The 20,060-nt window shown below is 36.3% G+C and overlaps 1 protein-coding gene and 1 long non-coding RNA gene across 2 annotated transcripts in view; one reads left to right on the top strand and one right to left on the bottom strand.

Moving 5' to 3' along the window:
- Nucleotides 1-20,060, top strand: part of LOC122241450 — a 35,790-nt gene that overhangs the window by 4,706 nt on the left and 11,024 nt on the right. The window contains exon 2 of the long non-coding RNA XR_006221596.1: nt 9,711-9,801. This is a non-coding gene — a long non-coding RNA (uncharacterized LOC122241450). The remainder of the gene's footprint in view (nt 1-9,710; nt 9,802-20,060) is intronic.
- Nucleotides 4,804-20,060, bottom strand: part of ACADM (acyl-CoA dehydrogenase medium chain) — a 33,112-nt gene continuing 17,855 nt past the window's right edge. Inside the window, exons 8-12 of the mRNA XM_042997603.1 lie at nt 16,457-16,565; nt 11,856-11,996; nt 11,181-11,276; nt 7,082-7,330; nt 4,804-5,609 (exon numbers count right to left, since the gene is read on the bottom strand). Coding sequence (XP_042853537.1) covers nt 5,538-5,609; nt 7,082-7,330; nt 11,181-11,276; nt 11,856-11,996; nt 16,457-16,565 — 667 coding nt within the window. The 3' untranslated portion in view covers nt 4,804-5,537. The remainder of the gene's footprint in view (nt 5,610-7,081; nt 7,331-11,180; nt 11,277-11,855; nt 11,997-16,456; nt 16,566-20,060) is intronic.

Genomic DNA, 20,060 nt, shown 5'->3' with positions numbered 1-20,060 from the left:
CCTATTTCTGCTATGTGAGAATATAAGAAGTTAAGTCAGGTGCTTTGATGTTAGACTTTCCAGCCTCCAGAACTGTAAGAAATAAATGTTGGCTGCTTAAGCCACCCAGTCTATGGTTTTGTTAAAGTGGCCTGAGCTAAGACAGTCATATTTTACTTTATAATACTTTACAATAGTTTCTGATTTACTCTGATGCTAACTTGAAGGCTGTACTGTAAGCTACAGGCCAAAGTTTGTGCATGCAGGGACAGTCTCAAAGCCTCATGGAAAGGCTCAGGTACTTTAAATTACTGATAGATACTTCAAAGAATAGTCTTTTGGGTACAGACTTACAAGTGGGCATAGCTTAGGCAAGTTTCACACCATACCATTAGACTCAGTCAGGATTTCTAGAACTCTTTAGTTTGGAAAAAAACAGCTTCTTGAAAGCAGTTCCTTGACTCAAGATCCCACAGAACAATTACAGAGAACTGAATGAGCCAAGGAGGGGAACTTAATCACGGTTACTTGTTTGGAATATTGGTTATGTGGTTGTAATGTTCTGTTTCTATGGGTATATGAAGAAGCCCTTTTTAATTCTTAGGCTGTCTTCAATTTAGTGGACTGTGCTTTTGTAAACTGGAAGTTTAAAATGGTGTCTGATTCCCACCTAGTCCCTAGAATTCAGAAACATTTTCTGAATCTCCTTACATTTTATGGCAGTATTCAAAATGAATCTTTTTCTTTTTGAGTTTATTTATTTATTTTTGAGAGAGAGCACAGTGGGGGAGGGGCAGAGAAAGAGAAGGAGAGAGAGAATCCCAAGCAGGCTTTGTACTGCCAGTGCGAAGCCCAACTCGGGGCTCAAACCCATGAATTATGAGATCATGATCTGAGCAGAAGTCAGGTGCTTAACCGGCTGAGCCACCCAGGTACACCATGATTTTGTATTCTTGTTTATAATTAAGCAAATTGATTATGTAACCAAGGCCATACCTGGAGTGTCATATTTGAGAATAATTCTCCTTTAATCAGGTTTGACAAGCATATTATCAAAAAAACAAGTTGACTATGTATGTTGAGTCAATGTTTACAATGCTGTCCTGGTAAAATTGGAATTGGTAACTGGCTTACAGGGTTCCAGTCTTACAGGTGGTTAGGAAGGGCCCGTTTGGGCAAGCCAGGAACCTTAGTAAATTTTGGAGATGCTGAGGAGAGAAAGTCACTCAAATTCTTAGGTACTACTTGAGAACTCTGGTGCAGAATTGCTTGACTTTGGTTCTAGATCTAGCCTTGAGATCGCAAATTATAGAGGCTTTTAAAAGTCTGAGTGTCCCTATGAAAACTTTCAGACAGAAGTTAATTCTGCAGCTTTGGTAATTGTTCAGCACAGTATGTCTTTGGATTTACAAAGTAAATTCAAGGAGGCCTACATGGTTCATTAACACTGTGGCAGTAATCAGGCCAAACCTAATGAAACCTGCCTTTTTAGAACAAAATTAATCTTGGCAGGTTATTTATGATCACAAGGAAGAAACTGTCAAGAAACACTGTGAAAAATTTGGAAATGGGTAAAAGGAATTACTGAGTGTCCATTTAGTGGAGTGGTAGGTTTTATCTAATGGATTCTGAGGGTAGTATCTGAAGTGCTATGTATCTATAATTGTCTTCCTATTGACTAGTCTGTTTTACCATTCTGTAAACTCAAAAAAAGTTAAATTATAGAAAATGGATAGTAATGTAAATGAACTACAGTTGATTTCTGCTCAGTGGAAAAGATGACCCCTTTAGATTTTATTGCCCTATAAGATATTAAACAGTTTTATATCTATTAGCAAATTTTAAGCATTTCTAATTGCCTATATGTTTGTTTTTCAAATTCTCCCTTATGCCAGTTTAAAAAATTTTTTTAATGCTTATTCATTTATTTAGAGAGGGAGAGAGACAGAGTGCAAACAAGGAGGGGCAGAGAGAAGGTAAGAGAGAACCCCAAGCAGGCTCCAGTGCTGTTAGCACAGAGCCCCATGCAGGGCTTGATCTCACTAACTGTGAGATCATGACTTGAGCCAAAATCAAGAGTAGGACGCTTAACCCACTGAGCCTCCCAGGTGCCCCATCCCTTATGACAGTTTTAATACCTCATTAATTCCCTCATTCATTAATGAGTTAAATGAAATTTTTAACATTTTTTAAGTGTTTCCTGTAGGATTTGATTTTTTTTTTTTTTTAGTGTTTATTTATTTATTTTGAGATAGCATGAGCAGGGGAGAGGCAGAGAGAGAGGGATAGAGAGAATCCCAAGCTGGCTCCATACTTAGCACAGAGCCTGATGTGGGGCTTGATCTCACAACTGTGAGATCATGACCTGAACCAAAATCAAAAACTGGACACTTATGTAGTATTTAATGTTGTCTCCAAAGACCTTTTGTAGTACTTGATCATGGGTAATACATTAAAATAAGTGGATGTCATTCTAAAAGCCATATAAATAGCCATTTTTTAAACCCAGAGAAGGCTTGGTATAATCTCCTCTCCCTTTATGCAAATTGATGACTATGGCACATTCCTTATTCATTAAAATTGCCAGAAATATACCAGCTCTGCTACAAAACTATGCCTTTTCCAGAAACCATCAATTCAGAGATATAGGCAACTAACAATCATGTTTATGGTCTATGATTCTTCCTACCCTCCTGGCTGTAATGGCCCTAGCCAGTCAGCTTATATAAGTGGTAGGAAATCTAACATATATAAATATTAGGTCTTGTTCTATTTTAGGATTGAAGAAACAGAGAAAGCTAGGCTACAGAACGAGAAAAAAATGAAATGTGACAGAAGTAGAGTTGAAAGGTAGAAAAATATTATTGCATGGATTTCTAAAGTTATTTGGCTTCTAGACCCTTTCTAAAACTCACTTCATTCCTGCCCTTTTGATCCATGAGGCACTTCAATGTACTTAAAATACATTTGTTCATTTTTTAAAGTAGGTTCCATGCCCAATGTGGGGCTTGAACTCAGGAGCCTGAAATCAAGAATCAAATGCTCTACCAACTGAGCCAGCCAGGTGCCCCTGTTCACTTTTTTCTTAAAGTCGTTTAAGTTCATTTGTGTTACTAGTGACTAAAAAGTCTTAATTGATAGTTATATAATGGCTTAATATTTATAATCAAGGGTACATTAACATTATCATCATATGGCTTTGGAATACATTTATAGGTCTAGAAGCTTTATGTTTAGAATTGGTAGGTAAGTTTTTGGACTTATGTATTATAAATTCAAATCTGCATTTGGAATATATTCTATTTAACTTGTAATTTCTTTGTAATACTCAGGAAGTCTCTAAATCTCCTTACCAATCTCTGTCATTGAAGTACAATTTCATAACTGAGCATGAAAAAAGCAGTCTTTTAAATATTTTTTGTAAAAGATTAGATTTTTATTTTTATAATTAAGTGGCAACAGAAGAATGTATTTGGTTTCTGCCCTCAGTCCCTGGCTCTGAACTCCTAAAACTCTTTGAATTTGCTGAGTATCTGTTGTTATTCATGACAAACACAAAAGATGGTATCTGAGTTTATGCTAATGAGGTGACTTCAGGTGGGGCCCCTAGATGGGAATTTAGGATGGGGCTGATCACCAGAAAGATTAAGCAATCAGATGATTGTGTTACGGATTGAATTGTGTTCCCACAAAATTCAACAGTTGGAAGCCCTAACCTTTCCCCATGTGATTGTATTTGGATGTGGGCTGTGAGACAGGTGATTAAGGTCAAATGAGGTCATAAAGGTAGGGCCCTAATCTAATAAGACTTGTGTCCTTATTTGAAGAGAAAAACACCAGAGCCTTCTCTCTCCTCATGCATGTGCACAGAGGAGGCCGTGTGAGAACACAGTGAGAAGGTGGCACTCGACAAGCCAGGAAGAGATCTCACCAGAAACCAACCCAGATGGCACCTTGATCTTGGACTTGTAGCCTCCAGAACTGTAAGAAACTAAAGTTCTGTTGTGTAAGCCACCCAGCCTGCAACATTTTGTTCTGGCAGCCCTAGCCACTAATACAGGTGGGAACTTTCAGCCCCACCCTTGACCTAAGGGGAGGAGATAAGGGCTAAAGATTTTCCATAAAAACTCTAGAACAAGAGATCTATGAGTTTATAGGTTGGAGAACTGAGGTACTAGGAGGGTGGTGCAACGGGAGAAGGTATGAAAGCTCTGTGTCTCCCCTTATAGCTCGCCCTATACATCTGTCTCTTATACTTGACTGTTCCTCAGTTGTATCCTTTATAATAGTGTTTTTCCTGAGTACTGTGTGCCATTCTAGCAAATTATTGAATCTAAGGGTGGATCATGGGATCCATTTGTATCCAAATTACATTTGTATCCAAATTACAAAGAAGTGTGGATAGCCTGGGGACCCAGGACGTGTGACTGGTGTCTGAAGTGAGTATGGGACTGAGCCCTTAAACCTGTGAAATCTTGACAGTAACTCTTCACAGTTAGTGTAAGAATAGGATTGAATTATAGGATGCCCAATTGGTGCAGAATCAGAAAATCAGAAGTGGTGTTAGAAACTCCAATTAATATAACATATTTTAGCAGCATTTGATGTTTAATATTGCAAAGAAATATTAAATTCACAAACTTTCGTTCTTACATGATTTTATAATTTTTGAAATATCTAATAATATAATTTAGTGAAAAATGGGTAGGTAACTTCATGCAGTTCATAATCAAAGCATGACTTTTTTTCATCACAGTAAATAAATCATAAATTCACTTTTATATGAAGTAAATAAACTTCCGGGAAAGAATACAGAGACACTAATAAGCACTGAACAATTTTATTTCTTTTCATAATGCACACACATGAAATAAGACTGTGTACAACAGACCAAAGGCTACTCAGATATCAAGAATCATAAAAATATTTTAAGGCAAATTTTATTGATTTATTTTTAAATAAGGCCAAGTGACATGTAGGCTCAGAATTAAACAAGATTCCAATAACTTCTGGTCATTGTATGATGAGAGAATAAGAACATCAAATTTTTGACTATTACTATACAAAACTGAAAACAAATACTTTCCAAATTGTAGCAAAATAAACTCCTCCAGTAGAATACCATGAAGTCTACAAAGTCACCAGTAAGTTATTTGATGGCATCCAAATCCTACAATTCTTTCTCAATGTAAATTTTGGAACATTCTGAATATTTTTATAAGCCTACTTTTCAAAAATGTCATTGGAAAAATATTGAAATCCAAAAAATTTCTGTTACTTTAAGTGGTTAGAATAACAAAACAAATGTACTCTTCTAGGTTAATGTAATTCAAGTACAGTGGTATATGGATAACATAATTTTAGTGAAACCAAACCTGTTTGAGAAAAAACAAGTCATTTAAACAAAAGCGGAAAGCTAGTATTAGAATCAGTAGTATGGGTTCAGTGTAAGAGCAATTATTTTAAAATTTTACCAGAAATATCGTAAAGCCCTTTATCTTAAATAGTAGATTATGTTCTAATTACTCAACAATTAATCATGTTTTATAGCAATCTCTTTAATTTTTATACTTGCCAATGTGTTCGCGGGCTATAATAAGTCTTTGAATCTGTGCTGTACCTTCATAAATCTGCAAGAAAAAAATAGATGTACATGAAATATCTTCAATACGTGAATAATTTACTCAATATTTTCGACAGTAGTATAAGCTTCATTGTAACATCAAATTGAATGAAACCATATAAAGGGTCTGTGGTCTATAGTGATTCCAAAACCCAATTCTGTGAAACCCATGAAAATACATAATTCTCTAAAATAAAGATTAGTTAAATTATAAAAAGTCATTTACCAAAATTTTGGGAGTGTTAAAAAAATTAAAGGATATCAACATTTCAAAAAGTTTGGGAAACCTAAAAGTTTAACGTTGCAAAAATATTTATTCAACTTTTCTGAATTGTTTTTAGCCAGTTGTCCCCTTCAGTCATTTTCCATTTTTACTCTTCTACCTGATTTTCTCTTTTGCTGCCTAAGGAACAGAGTTGCTAAAGAAAAAGATGCTGGGAACATTTGGCTTTAACTGAGACAATCCTAGTAGCCAGCCCTTACTTCTAGTTTAAACCCTAGCAAATTTGTTACAGTTCATCTTCTCAGATGAACTTCTAATAAGTGACTGATAACAGTAATAATTATAGGCTTCAGGAGAGGGACGGTTTCACAAGATAAACCTGTAACTTTGTATAAGGCACAAATTCTGGTCCTCAGTTTTTCATGTCTAAATTCAGAGGCTGCAATGTCTATTTCCTTCTTACTCTAACATTCTAGGATTCTACCTCCAGATTTCAAATGACTGGATTTGCCAAATAACTGGTTGTGGATAGAGGGAAGCAAGGGAAGGGATACTGAGGACGATGGGTTAAAATTACTTAAGCGACATGTGGAGAACATGTGCATTTATATTTTATTTACCAAATTATCCCTATCTCTAAGTTTTTCTAACCACTACATCACTGTCTCTCCATGTTGTTTTCCTCCCAAATATGGTTTTAATCAATTCAATAGTTGTCAAGCAAGATTCAAAATAAAATAATTTATTATTATTTTTTTTTTATTTGAGAGAGACAGAGAGAGAGAGCACACGAGCCAGGGAGAGGGTCAGAGGGAGAGAGAAAGAATCTCAAGCAGGCTCACGCTGAGCATGGTTCTGATCCCACAACCCTGGGATCTTGACCTGAGCTGAAATCAAGAATTGAACATTCAATCAACTGAGCCACCCAAACACCTCTAAAATAATTTTTTTTAATTATATGCATATTTCTGGGAGAGCAAAGAGTAGACTACGATTAGCTAGGATGTTAAGAATCAAAGATGCCTGACCCAGACATAAATGTACTTGTCTGTACCATTCACTTTGTTACTTTGTTCTCTCTTAAGGCATATACCTAAAAGTAACATTCTTCTGTGTTAATTAGTTTTAAAAACTTCAGCTTACAGCCATGTATGATAGTTTATTTTATTAATGGCACAAAATCCTAAATTAGAAATCTACTCTGTCATCTATGAATATTATTTTACCTAAAAACAACAAATCATTTTTGACCTTACCTGATAGATCTTGGCATCCCTCATTAGTTTTTCTACAGGATATTCTGTATTAAATCCATTGCCCCCAAAAATCTGCACAGCATCAGTAGCTAACTGATTTGCAACATCTCCAGCAAATGCCTTTGCTATAGAGGCATAGTAAGTATTTCGGCGACCAGAATCAACCTCCCAAGCTGCTCTCTGGTAACTCAATCTTGCTAGTTCAACTTTCATTGCCATTTCAGCCAGCAAAAATGATATTCCTTGGTGCTAGAATTAAACAGAAAAAAAGTTTAAGGGTATCTGTTAACTAAAAAATATTTTTTTTAATGTTAATATATTTCTGAGAGAGATCTTGAGCACTCAAGAGGGTGAGGGGCAGGCGGGGGGGGGGGGGGGGGGGGGGGCGGGGAGTGGGGAAAGGATCCGAAGCAGGCTTTTCATGGATAGCAGCAAGCCCCATGCAGGGCTTACATTCCAGAAAGGTGAGATCATGACCTGAGCAGAAGTTGGATGCTCCACCTACTGAGACACCCAGGCACCCCACTAAAAAAACTTTTTAAACATTCTTCTCCTGGAACTTTTTTTTTTGTTTTAACTTTAAAACTAATATTAGACTTAAAAAATTACACTCTGCCTCCTCTAATGGTAACATATTACCTAACCATAATGTAATGATCAACCATTAATATTACTAGGATATTAACTAGGATATTAACCATTAATATTAACCATTAATATTACTAGGGTATTATCAACTAAACTCTAAACTTTGTTCAAATTTGGCCAAGTTTTCCACCAATGTCCTTTTTTTTTTTTTTTTTTTTTTTTTTTTTTTGTTCAAGGATCCCATCCAAGATTTCAACTGTTATTTCTTCTTAGTCTCCCCAAGCTGTTAGGATTCTTTAATTTTTCCTTGTCTTTCATGACCTTGGCACTGCTAAAGAACACTGAGTGGTTGTTTTTTTGTAGAATGTCCCTCAACTTGGGTTTGTTTGATGTTTTCTCAGAGCTGGAATGAAGTTATGCATTTTTGCAAAATACCACGAAAATTATATGTATCCTTTTGGGTATCTGCTGGGACTTTTTTTTTTTTTTTTTTTTTTAATGTATCTATGTATGTATTTTTAAGTAAACTCTACACCCAACATGGGACTTGAACTCACAACCCTGAGATCAAGAGTCACATGCTCTACCGATTGAGCCAGCCACGTGCCCCTGCTGGGACTTTTCAAAGAACATTATTATAGATACAGTGAAAAATAATGTGGCAGTGTATCAGATGCTGACAGAGGAAAGTAAGTGCCATGACAAAGACAAATAAAAGATGCTTCTTATTCTCCCTCTAGTAGAGGTTCATAATCAAAGAGGAGACCTAAGACAAGTACCTTCAATAAGACAGTAAGTGTCCTATGAGTTGTATGGCCACAATGGTATAGGATAGAAATACATCACCATGTATTGATTGGTAAAAATTTCAAACATACTGTATGGTTGAAGCTTTTGAAAAATAAATTCATAGAAACAAAGAATATACAGCAAGATGGTCACTGTAATTATCTCTGGACAATGGGATCATGGAGCAATTTTATTACTCAATTTTACACACACTGTATAACATAAATTATTCCACACTGAACATGGAATAGAACATATGCTTTAAAATAATACATATTAAAAGAAGGCTTATAGGCATTCAGAAACAAAAATACTAAAATGATTAAGAAGACGCTTTCTGTAGTAGGCAACATCAAAATGGGTTTTGAAGACCAAGAGGTTATAAAAACCATACAACTTATAGACTGTGTACAGACTAATATGAACCAAAGGTCACAACATACAAAAAACTAAGCTGTTCAATTTCTTATATTTACTGTATTAAAACACACACACACACACACACACACACTACTTTAGAATGTGACAAGCTGCTTGAGATTAGCATGGTAATTGAGTCTTAAGAGGAGACAATTATTAATGTAAATAATTCATATGTGGAACAAGGAGAGTAATATCCTCCCTTACCTGCCTGATTGTGCCCATTCTTCTAAGCCAATGATTCTTTCAAGTTGTTTTGTTTTTAGTTTTTACTGTTTTTTGAATAGGTAATCCATCCACCAGTTTGAATTTTAACCTTTCTTCCTTCTATCATCCTATCCTCCCCAACCCCATTTAATTCCCCTTCCTAGAGGTAAACAGATGAACTGTTTTCATCTTCTCAGAGATATTATATACACAGATAAGCATATACATCCATAGTCTCTCCCGTTTTTACACATATACTTGCCTGCTATGTTGATGGTTCTTCATTTTGCTTTTTTAAAATTTTTTATTTTTTAATTATTTTTTATTTAAAAAAAATTTTTTTAATGTTTATTTGTGAGAGAGAGACAGACAGATAGAGACAGAGTGTGAGTGGGGGGAGGGACAGACAGAGAGGGAGACACAGGATCTGAAGCAGGGTCCAGGCTCTGAGCTGTCAGCACAGAGCCCAACTCAGAACTCGAACTCATGAACCGTGAGATTATGACCTGAGCCAAAGTCACACCTTATTCGACTGAGCCACCCAGACGCCCCTTGCTTTTCTTATCAATAAATCTGAGTGCTTTCTATATTAATACATAAAGAGCTTCTTTATCCTTTTTTATAGCTTCAAAGTATTCCACTGTATGGATGATCAACATCTTGGTTGTTTCTATATTTGGCTGTTTCTACAAAATGCTGAAATGAATAAGCTATAGGTATGTTATACTGTCCATATGGAGTATATCTGAAAGATACCTATCTTATGAAATAGAGTTGTAGGATAACCACTGTATTGTGGGCCCAAAATTAGGTAATTTTGATATATATTGCAAAAATATGGTTCATAAAAGTTACGCCAAATTATATTTCCACTGGCCATATATAGAAACACTTATTTCACCACAGCCTTGGCAACCTGGTGTAAGAAGCACATTCTTCTCTTGTGAGATTCTGATGAAAAAATCCCAATGAGTCTCATTCAGTTTCTTTTCAGCCTATGCTTTGAGAAACCGTTCTAAATACAACTCAGAATCCCTGTGTCTGGCCCACCCACCACAGTCTCTCCTCTTGGTTTCTCTAACCCTGTCCATAGCTTTCATTTAGAGATTTAATCTTATATTGCTCTGTATTATTTCTTAATACATGTTTTAAGATATGTATCATATCTCCAATCTCCAAAGTCTCTGAGCACAGAGACTATGTCAAACTTCTTTTCTTTCACAGAAATAGCACATGTAGTGTGCAAAAGAACACACTCTTTAAGTGATTACTTGGGTTCAAATCTTGTTTCCATTATATATGAGGTTGGATGTAATGTTTATACATGTGGTAAATGGGACTAAAAGTCCCCACTCCACAGTACTGTGAAGATTAGATGAGTTAATACATGTAAAACCCTTAGAATAGTGCTTGGAACAGAGAAAGCATCCAGTTATTAGTATTTTAATATAGTAGGTGTTCAATTACTATTTGTTGAATGCATGAAATAGAAGTTCATAGTGGAAATATATCCTAAGTACTAGCAGTATAAGGGTTACCAAAACAAATCCATAGCCTGTGTGGAGCTCACATTCAAGTGAGTTAGGAGAAATAATAAACAAACACATACATGATATAATGTCGAGTGGTGTTAAGAACTATGAAAAAAAAACCAAACAAGTGGGATTAGTATATAGAACGTTGGAGATACTATTTTTCATTGAGTGACTAGGGTAGATTCTCTAGTGAAATGAGTGAGGAAGTAGATTTTGGGGGGGGGGGAAGAGTAAAATTAAATACAAGCAAAAGGCCAGTGTGGTTGATAGAAGCCCATTGTAAGGACTCTGGATTTTAATTTCAGTGTGATTTGAACTCAGATTTTTATCTGAGTGTGAAAATTACCTCTAAAGGTGCCTGGGTGGCTCATTGGGTTAAGCTCAGGTCACGATCTCGTGGGTTTGAGCCACACGGTGGGCTCTGTGCTGACAGCTGGGAACCTGGAGCCTGCTTCAGATTCTGTGTCTCCCTCTCTCTCGGCCCCTCCCCCACTCACACTCTGTCTCTCTCTCAGAAATAAATTAAAAAAAAAAAATTAAAATTAAAAAATTAAAATTACCTCTACAAGCAGCTTTCCAAAAGTTTTCCTCTCCAAGGCATACTTGGTAGCTTCATCCAAAGCCCTTTGTGCTAGTCCCACAGCACCAGCTGCTACCTGTTGGTTTAATATTTTACGAAGCAAAAATTCACATTGTCTTTAAAACACAGTACAACGGCCATTTGCGTAAATTCTAAGTGAAGGATTATACAAAGAGAAAATGACTATACATTCAGGCCACAAAAGAAGGGATGGGGGAGAACAAGCATTTAAATTTATATTGTATAAATTAAAGGCATTAGTGAGGCACAAGACCATACCCTAGAGACAAGTCATTTCTTCTGTTTAACAAGGGAAAGCTTCTTAGGGGAAATATTCCTACTGAGTAAGGGAAAAGGAAATGAGCACCTATTAGCAGGAATGATTAAGTATGGACTGCCTGTCTGTAAATCTAGCAGTGACTACAATAATCTTGTATTTGCTAAAATAACAGGTGGCAAGACAGTTGAAGAATTCTAAAAAATAAAGAAAAATGACAGTATCTCTCCATCCTTAATAAAAGAAGTAGATATTTAAAAAGAAATACACACCAGATATGCCATGTATAAATAAAACTACTGAATGTAATGAATAAAAGAAGATCCTAAAAAAAAAAAAAGATCCTATAAAGATTATCAGGTCATTGATATTACTTACTGGTGGTCTGGTTTTATCAAAAGCTCCCATTGCAATTTTAAAACCAGCTCCCTCACCAATTAAAACATTTTCTTTAGGCACTTTCACATCTTCAAAGACAATTCCTCTTGTATCTGAACATCGCTGACCCATATTTAATTCCTAATGAGGAAAATAATGTATGTTAAGGAACACTTTTTGAGCTAGCATGAATTTTTGCTTTAACCTGTTTTAGGATTTTCTGCAATTATCTAAAACGGGTTGACAAACAATGGTTTACGCCTGTTTTGTAAAGAAAGCTTTATTGGAAGAGTCAATACCTATTTGTTTACGTATAATCTATGGCTACTTTCTTGATACAGCAGAATTGAGTAGCTAGGACACAGACCTTGTGGCTCTCAAAGTCTAAAATATTTATAATCTGGATCTTTTTTTACTTTTATTTTTTGAGAGAGAGAGAGCATGAATGGGGAGGGGCAGAAAGAGAGGGAGACACAGAATCTGAAGCAGGATCCAGGCTCTGAGCTGTCAGTACAGATGAACTGTGAGATCATGACCTGAGCCGAAATTGGACGCTTAGCTGACTGAGCCACCCAGGCGCTTCTATAATATGGATCTTTATAAAGAGTTTGTCAACCCCTAGTCTAAAACAGTTGTTCCCCAAACTTTGAAACCAACAATACTCTAAAGGTCTACATGTACATATTACCTTACAAAGACAAGTTTTATCATGTTTGAAGGCTATCTTTTTTACCATGAATGTCAGCAAAAGCATTTAGCAAACATAATCTGATTTGGGATGTTTAACTTCAGCTTAATAGAGCTAGCAAGCAAAGTAATGTACCAACTTGTCCTTAAAATTAGGTTTACTGAAGTAGAATTTACATACCGGAAAATTCACCCTCTTTAAAATTTCTAACAATTTTGACAAATGCATTATGTGGAACCACTACCACAGTCAAGACAGACTATTTCAGCACCCCCAAAAATTCCCTTGTGCTCCTTTTTAGTCAATACCCTTACTTTAACCCAATCTGAAGCAACCAGTGATCTGATTTCTGTCCATATAAGTTTTCCTTTTCCAGAATATCATATAAGTAGAATAATAATGAGTAATAAGTGCCTTCTAGGCCTGACTTTTCACTTAGCAGAGTGCTTATGAGATCCATCCATATTGCTTCTGCTCAGTAATTTATTTCTTTTACTGCTGAGTAGTATTCCACTATATGGATGGATCACATATCCATTATCTGTTCACCAGATGGACATTCCCCTTCTACTCCAGTTTTTAGCAATTATATAAAGTTGCTACAAACATTTGTGTATAGGCCTTTGTTTTCATTTCTCTTGGATAAATACCTAAGAGTGCTGGGTATGTGGTAAATGAATATTTAACTTTATAAGAAACTACCCAAGTAGCTATATTCCCTGAATTTTTTACTTCAAAAAATTTCAAACCAACAGAAGGCCTATGGGAGTAGTATAACAAATACCTATGTACCCTTTATCTCAATTCACCCATTATTAACATTTTGTCACATTTGCTTTGTTTCTGTGTTTTGTGTGTGTAACTATTGGCATTATTTGCTGAATAGCTGAGAGGGAGTTGCAGATATTGTGACTCTTCTCCTTAAGGAAAAAACATTTTAATCTAATTTTTAATAAGCAGTAATAGAAGCAGGGGAAATGGGAATACATAGCTGTAAATGAGCTCTTTTGCTTTCTTGTTTTAATATTAATCATCCGCTTCTAGGCTTGAAGAAATAGTAACAATAATATACAGTTTTACCAAGAAAGAAACCAACATCTTTTTTTTTTTTGTCTTTATAAGTCAATAAACTCTAGTGCCTTGGACCCTTACTTAATATAATGAGAAAACACTGTTTATGAAAACAGTTTACTCTATCCTGTTTCCCAGACTCACCCCAAACACTAGAGCATTTAAAACCAAAATGCTTGCTGGACTCATCTCAAGCCAGATAATTTCTAAAACAAAAAAAAATTTTAAATATCAAATTTCACAAATTTGTAAAATGCCCATATATTTCAAAAAAAAGATTTAAGGAGTTTAAGTTTATACAATATAATTATCTATCTCTCTCATTAGAAAGTAAGCTCCCCAAGGGCAGGGATTTTTGTCTGTTTTGATCCATACAGTATCCCCAACACCATAATAGTGCTAAGTATTAACTCAATAATAAGTATTTATTGAATTAGAGATTTTTTTTTTAAGTGAGAAAACTGAGAAAAAATTAATGAGACTAGAAACAACATAATACAATGGAAAGTGAGTTTACTACTGAAAAAAGTATAAGCTATTTGGTCCTTCACACTTTCTAGAGATGGCCATAAATTTGGCCCTAAGTGGTGGGGTGCCTGGGTGGCTCAGTTGGTTAAGCGCCCGACTTTGGCTCATGTCATGATCTCATGGTCCGTGAGTTTGAGCCCCGCGTCGGGCTCTGACAGCTCGGAGCCTGGAGCCTGTTTCAGATTCTGTGTCTCCCTCTCTCTCTGACCCTCCCCCGTTCATGCTCTGTCTCTGTCTCAAAAATAAACATTAAAAAAAAAAATTGGCCCTAAGTTTTCTAGCAACCATCCCTAAAAAAGAAACATGAATAAAACATAAATAGCACCTGGGTGGCTCAGTGGGTTAAGTGTCCGACTTTGGCTCAGGTCATGATCTCGCCATTCATGAGTTCGATCCGTATGTCAGGCTGTGCTGATAGCTCAGAGCGTAAAGCCTGCTTTAGATTCTGTGTCTCCTTCTCTTTCTGCCCCTTGCCTGCTCATTCTCTCTCTCTCTCAAAAATAAATAAACATTAAAAAAAAAATTTGCTTGGAAGAAGCACATCCATTCTTATACTTTGTTATATACAACAACCTCATTATAGTTTTATTTATAAAGTGCAGTCTATAATATCTACTCTTAAAATAGAGAAAAATAGTGTCAGCAACCACATTGGGCAAGTTCCTAGGACACCTCAGTAGTGATCTCAACTCCACCTCTGAGTGTGTTACACTAAGTAAATAATTTACTTGGATCTCCGTTTCAATATTCAGTAAATAGACTGAAATATCGTGTACATCTTCCACCTTTAATATTCTACGACCTAAAAGAAAAGTTACCTCTCTTATATATTCTACCATGTTTCCATTTTTTTTTTGCCCCAAATGTTTCCATTTTCAAGAGGCGTGGGTACAACAGAAAGATTCTGATGGCTTTTAATAAAACGTGTATTATATGAATACACATGACTGGTTCAGAAGTTTGCATAAGTTGGTCAATTCAGATTAGCCTTTCCAGTTCAGGTTACGCCACCCTTAGTCTAATATCTCACTGGGTAATATGTGCCATTCCCCATGAAGAAAATATATTCATGTAACCTTTAGGAACTCTTAATAAACCTCCATAATTTCTCCTTTGCCTTCAATATAGACATTATTTGGTCATTAATAGGTTTTCTTTTTTACAAATTCATTTTGCAAAGAAGAGTTTTACAATTGTAAAATTGAGTCTTCTCTTCCTGTTCTCAGAGTTAAATCTTAATCATATTTACTTACCTCTCACTAGGACTACTTTAATGACTTCATTTCTTTCCTACTTTGATTTGTTAAATTTTAAACTCTTTAGTCTACTTTAAATGCTACTGCTAAATTATCTCCACACACTCAAATTATAATCATTTTCAAATACATTAAATTACCTTTTCTTATTTAAATAAAATTTTTCTTGCCTTCCCACATTCAAGGCTCTTTACCATTTCCACACTTTCCTCAAGGCACAGATTTTTCTCTTATGACCGTAGGTATTGTTTTAATCAAAAAGGGGCATAATCCCAGTTATCCTAACCTAAAAGGCTGCTGTGAGGAAGGAAAAGAGTGGGAACGTCTTTGGAAATGTCTAAAACTCTATTATTGGGCAGGCCATATAAATGACAGTTTAATTTCTCCTTCAGTAACCCTCACAGCTGTTGTTAGCATTCTCTATAGACTGGCACCATGAATGGCCACTTTTTCAAATAATGAATCAAAAGGATTATCCTCAACTTAAAATCTTCAGCAATATATAGACTATTTCACCTGATAACACCAAAATACAGTTTTATTTTTAGGGATGGGTTAAATAGGTGATGGGGATTAAGGAGTGCACTTGTTTTGTTTTAATTTTTTTTTTAACGTTTATTTATTTTTGAGACAGAGACAGAGCATGAACGGGGGAGGGTCAGAGAGAGGGAGACACAGACTCTGAAACAGGCTCCAGGCTCTGAGCTGTCAGCACAGAGCCCGACGCGGGGCTCGAACTCACGGACCGCGAGATCATGACCTAAGCCGAAGTCGGCCGCTTAACCGACTGAGCCACCTAGGCGCCCCTGAGGAGTGCACTTGTGATGAACACAGAGTGATGTATGGAAGTGCTGAATCACTAGATTGTACACCTGAAACTAATATAACACCGTATGTTAACTGGAATTAAAATAAAAACTTAAACAAAAACCAGCTTTATTTTTTTGCAATTTACTACAAAAAAAATGGTTTCAATAAAGGAAACTGAAATAGTAATTTTGAAATGTATACCTAAAATAGTATTTGAAACCTTAATCACTGATAAATATACACTTTACCTTTCTTCCAATCTGCACTCCTGGGGTATCTGCTTCCACAATAAATCCAGTAAAGGCTTTACCAGCAGGAGCCTTAGGATCCGGATCAGAACGAGCCAATAAGAAATACCTAATATATATACATGATATAAATACAATGATAATGACATCAACAGATAACACACACTGATGGCTGTCTCATTTAATTCCCCCAAAACCCCAATTATTATTCCCTTGTTTTACAGATGATGAAATAAAGAATCAGAGAGGTGTAGGGGAACCTGGGTGGCTCAGTCGGTTGAGTGTCTGACTTGGCTCCCATCATGATCTGTTTGTTGAATTCGAGCCCCACATCAGACTCACTGCTGTCAGCACAAGAGCCCACTTTCGATCCTCTGTCTCTCAGCTCCCACTCGTGTACTCCCTCTCTCAAAAATAAATAAAAACATTAAAAAAAAATTTAGAAGCTTGCTCGAGTCAGATATTCATGGTGTGACAGAGCTAGTATTTTAACCCAGGTCTACTTTTTTGTTTTTTTAACATTTATTTTTGAGAGACAGAGATAGAGCATGAGAGGGGGAGGGGCGGAGAGAGAGGGAGACACAGAATCGGAAGCAGGCTTTAGGCTCCCAGCTGTCAGCACAGAGCCTGACACTGAGCTCGAACTTACAAACTGCGAGACCATGACCTGAGCCTAAGTCAGACGCTTAACTGACTGAGCCACCCAAGTGCCCCAACCCAGGTCTACTTAAATAATATGGTATTTAACTGTATTTAGAAGTGTGAGTTATAAGTAAAAATTCCTTGTATTCCTTTTAGATTATGTAATATAAAAAATAAGTATGTGCAGTGATGGAAATGGTACTTTTTCTTTCCCAAAACTAGTTTCATTATTTAAAGGACAAGCTATCTGGAAAAGAACAATAAATAGGGCTGCCTGTGAAAGGAATAATATGAGATGATGACCCCTACATTTTACCTACTATCCTCTTTTTGCAGCAGAATCAGTGTTTTTATTATACTGAGTTGTTATGAATATTTGCTAGGTTTTCCCTCCAGAAGAATTTTTCCCAGGAAGATTTTAAAATGGAACATGAAGTATGAAAACTAAAACATCCAAATATCCATGTAACCCATGTTCTAAAAAGCCTGATATAGGAGAATTTTAAAAGAATTCCTTAAATACCAAATTTATTTTCTATGCTTAACATTAATAAATTATTCACTCTACAATTTCACTTAATAGTAAAAAAGAGTAAAACTGTTTTCTAGTTTCACATATTACCTAATTTGTTTTACTACGAGTTGTACTTAATGAGTTCTTAAAATTATGAAAACTTTAAAAAATTTTTTAAAATGTTTTATTTTTGAGAGAGGCAGAGCGTGAGTTGGAGAGGGGCAGAGAGGGAGACACAGAATCTGAAGCAAGCTCCAGCCTCAGAGCTGTCAGCGCACAGTCTGATGTGGAGCTCGAACCCACGAACCGCGAGATCATGACCTGAGCCTAAGTCAGATGCTTAACCAACTGAGCCACCCAGGAGCCTCAAAATTATGAAAACTTCTAATTGCACTGTTAAATTTCTCTCAATTTGTTAAATTTGAATGGTTTCTTCACTTTTTTATTACTTTTGGATGTTATGAGGACTTTAAAATAATGATCTAGCATTCCTTAGTACTGGACAGTCATAGAGGGGTTATGTTTAAATTAAATAACTTCCCAGTAGGCTCATTTCCAGGAAAAATGTTTACTTGCCAGAAAACTGCACTGCAGAGCACACACACACATGTGCACACATATATTCTTAATGTTTATGTATTTACTTTGAGAGAGTGCAAGAGTGCACAAATGAATGGGGGAGGGGCAGAGAGAGAGGGAGAAAGAGAATCCCAAGCAGGCTCTGTGCTGTCAGCCCAGAGCCCAATGCAGGGCTTGATCTCATGAACTGTGAGGTCATGACCTGAGCTGAAATCAAGAGTCAGACACTTAACCAACTGAGCCATTCAGGAGCCCCCAACACACATATATATTGAATAAGAATTTTTGCAGACAAGGAAAGATAGCCCTTTTGGTTCATTATTCCAATCACCACAGAGTCCTTATTCTAGGGAAGTCTCTGTCTACATTCTTGCATATTTGTAGTGATGGGTAAATACATTATTTTCCATGACAACCTAACACACATTAGATGGCAATGTTGTTGGAAAGCTTGTCTTTATGTTGAGCTATAGTCTTCATTTTTCTAACCTTTACCCATTAATTCTAAACAGGCTTCTTAAAGCAAATGCACAAACCTGCTCTTCTTTCTGTGTGACATTATTTCAAAACTTTCAAAAATTTTCTAAATAATCAAATTTAATTCCTTTACTCTTCACAGCACATATTTTCTAGATGCTTCCCAATGGAGGATACTTACTTGCTTCTGAATTTATTTCATTTTGTCAATATACCTCTTAAAATGTATCATACAGAATTGTTACCATTTTTTTCCTCATTTGTGCTAGCTATACTTCTATCATTTCAGCAAGAAGTTACATTAGCTTCTTTTTTTAAAAAATTGTTTACTTAATTTTAAGACAGAGAAAGAGGGAGTACAAAGGGGGAGGGGGCAGAGAGAGAGGGAGACAGAGGATCCGAAGTGGGCTCTGCACTGACAGCAGAGAGCCTGATGTTGGGCTGAAACTCCCAAACCATAAGATCATGACCTGAGCTGAAATTGGAGGCTTAACTGACTGAGCCACCCAGGCACCCCTAGGTTAGCTTCTTAAAGGCAGGTACATCACACTGTTGATTTCTACTAAAACTACAGTTATCTACTTTTTTTTTTTTTTCTAAAAGTAATGGTATAAATACGTTCTTCAACATTTTATATTTATACAAGTGATTTTATGATCCTTTGTTGAACTTCATGTCATTATTTTTGGACCTATACATTTGGACCTTTAGATTTCACTACAGTAATACTTTGTCTCCTCTAAAAGACAATCTGAGTTTTAAGATTGCCTTTGCTTATCGTTCAGAACCAGGGAAATGTACCCTACCAATGGTTTTCCTTTTTCCTCAGTCTTAGGAGAACATTTTCAAGGAGGTACTGGTATAGGGTACAGATGTGGAGGACAGAGCCAAGCAGACAGAGCTCTGGCTTTCCTAACCACATTCAACCAGAGCAGGTGTTTTTGTTCTATTTGCTTTTACAAATTAAACCTCTGAAGAGTTAGTTTGAAGAAATAATTCAAGGCTTAAAAATAGTTTGTTTGTTTTTTTTTTTAATGATTTTATTTATTTTTGAGACAGAGAGAGACAGAGCGTGAACGGGGGAGGGTCAGAGAGAGAGGGAGACACAGAATCCGAAGCAGGCTCCAGGCTCTGAGCTGTTAGCACAGAGCCCAATGCAGGGCTCGAACTCACAGACTGTGAGATCATGACCTGAGCTGAAGTCGGACGCTCAACCGACTGAGCCATCTAGGCGCCCCTAAAACTAGTTTTTAAAAATATTGAACTAGGGGTGCCTGGGTGGCTCAGTCGGTTAAGCATCTGACTTCAGCTCAGGTCATGATCTCACGTTTCGTGGGTTAGAGCCCTGCATTAGGCTCTGTGCTGAGCCTGGAGCCTGGAGCCTGGAGCCTG

This window comes from Panthera tigris, chromosome C1, assembly GCF_018350195.1.
Source record: "Panthera tigris isolate Pti1 chromosome C1, P.tigris_Pti1_mat1.1, whole genome shotgun sequence".
Classification (NCBI taxonomy): domain Eukaryota; kingdom Metazoa; phylum Chordata; class Mammalia; order Carnivora; family Felidae; genus Panthera; species Panthera tigris.
The sequence above is the reverse complement of the archived record's forward strand: the minus strand, read 5'-3'. Positions and strand labels throughout refer to the sequence as shown.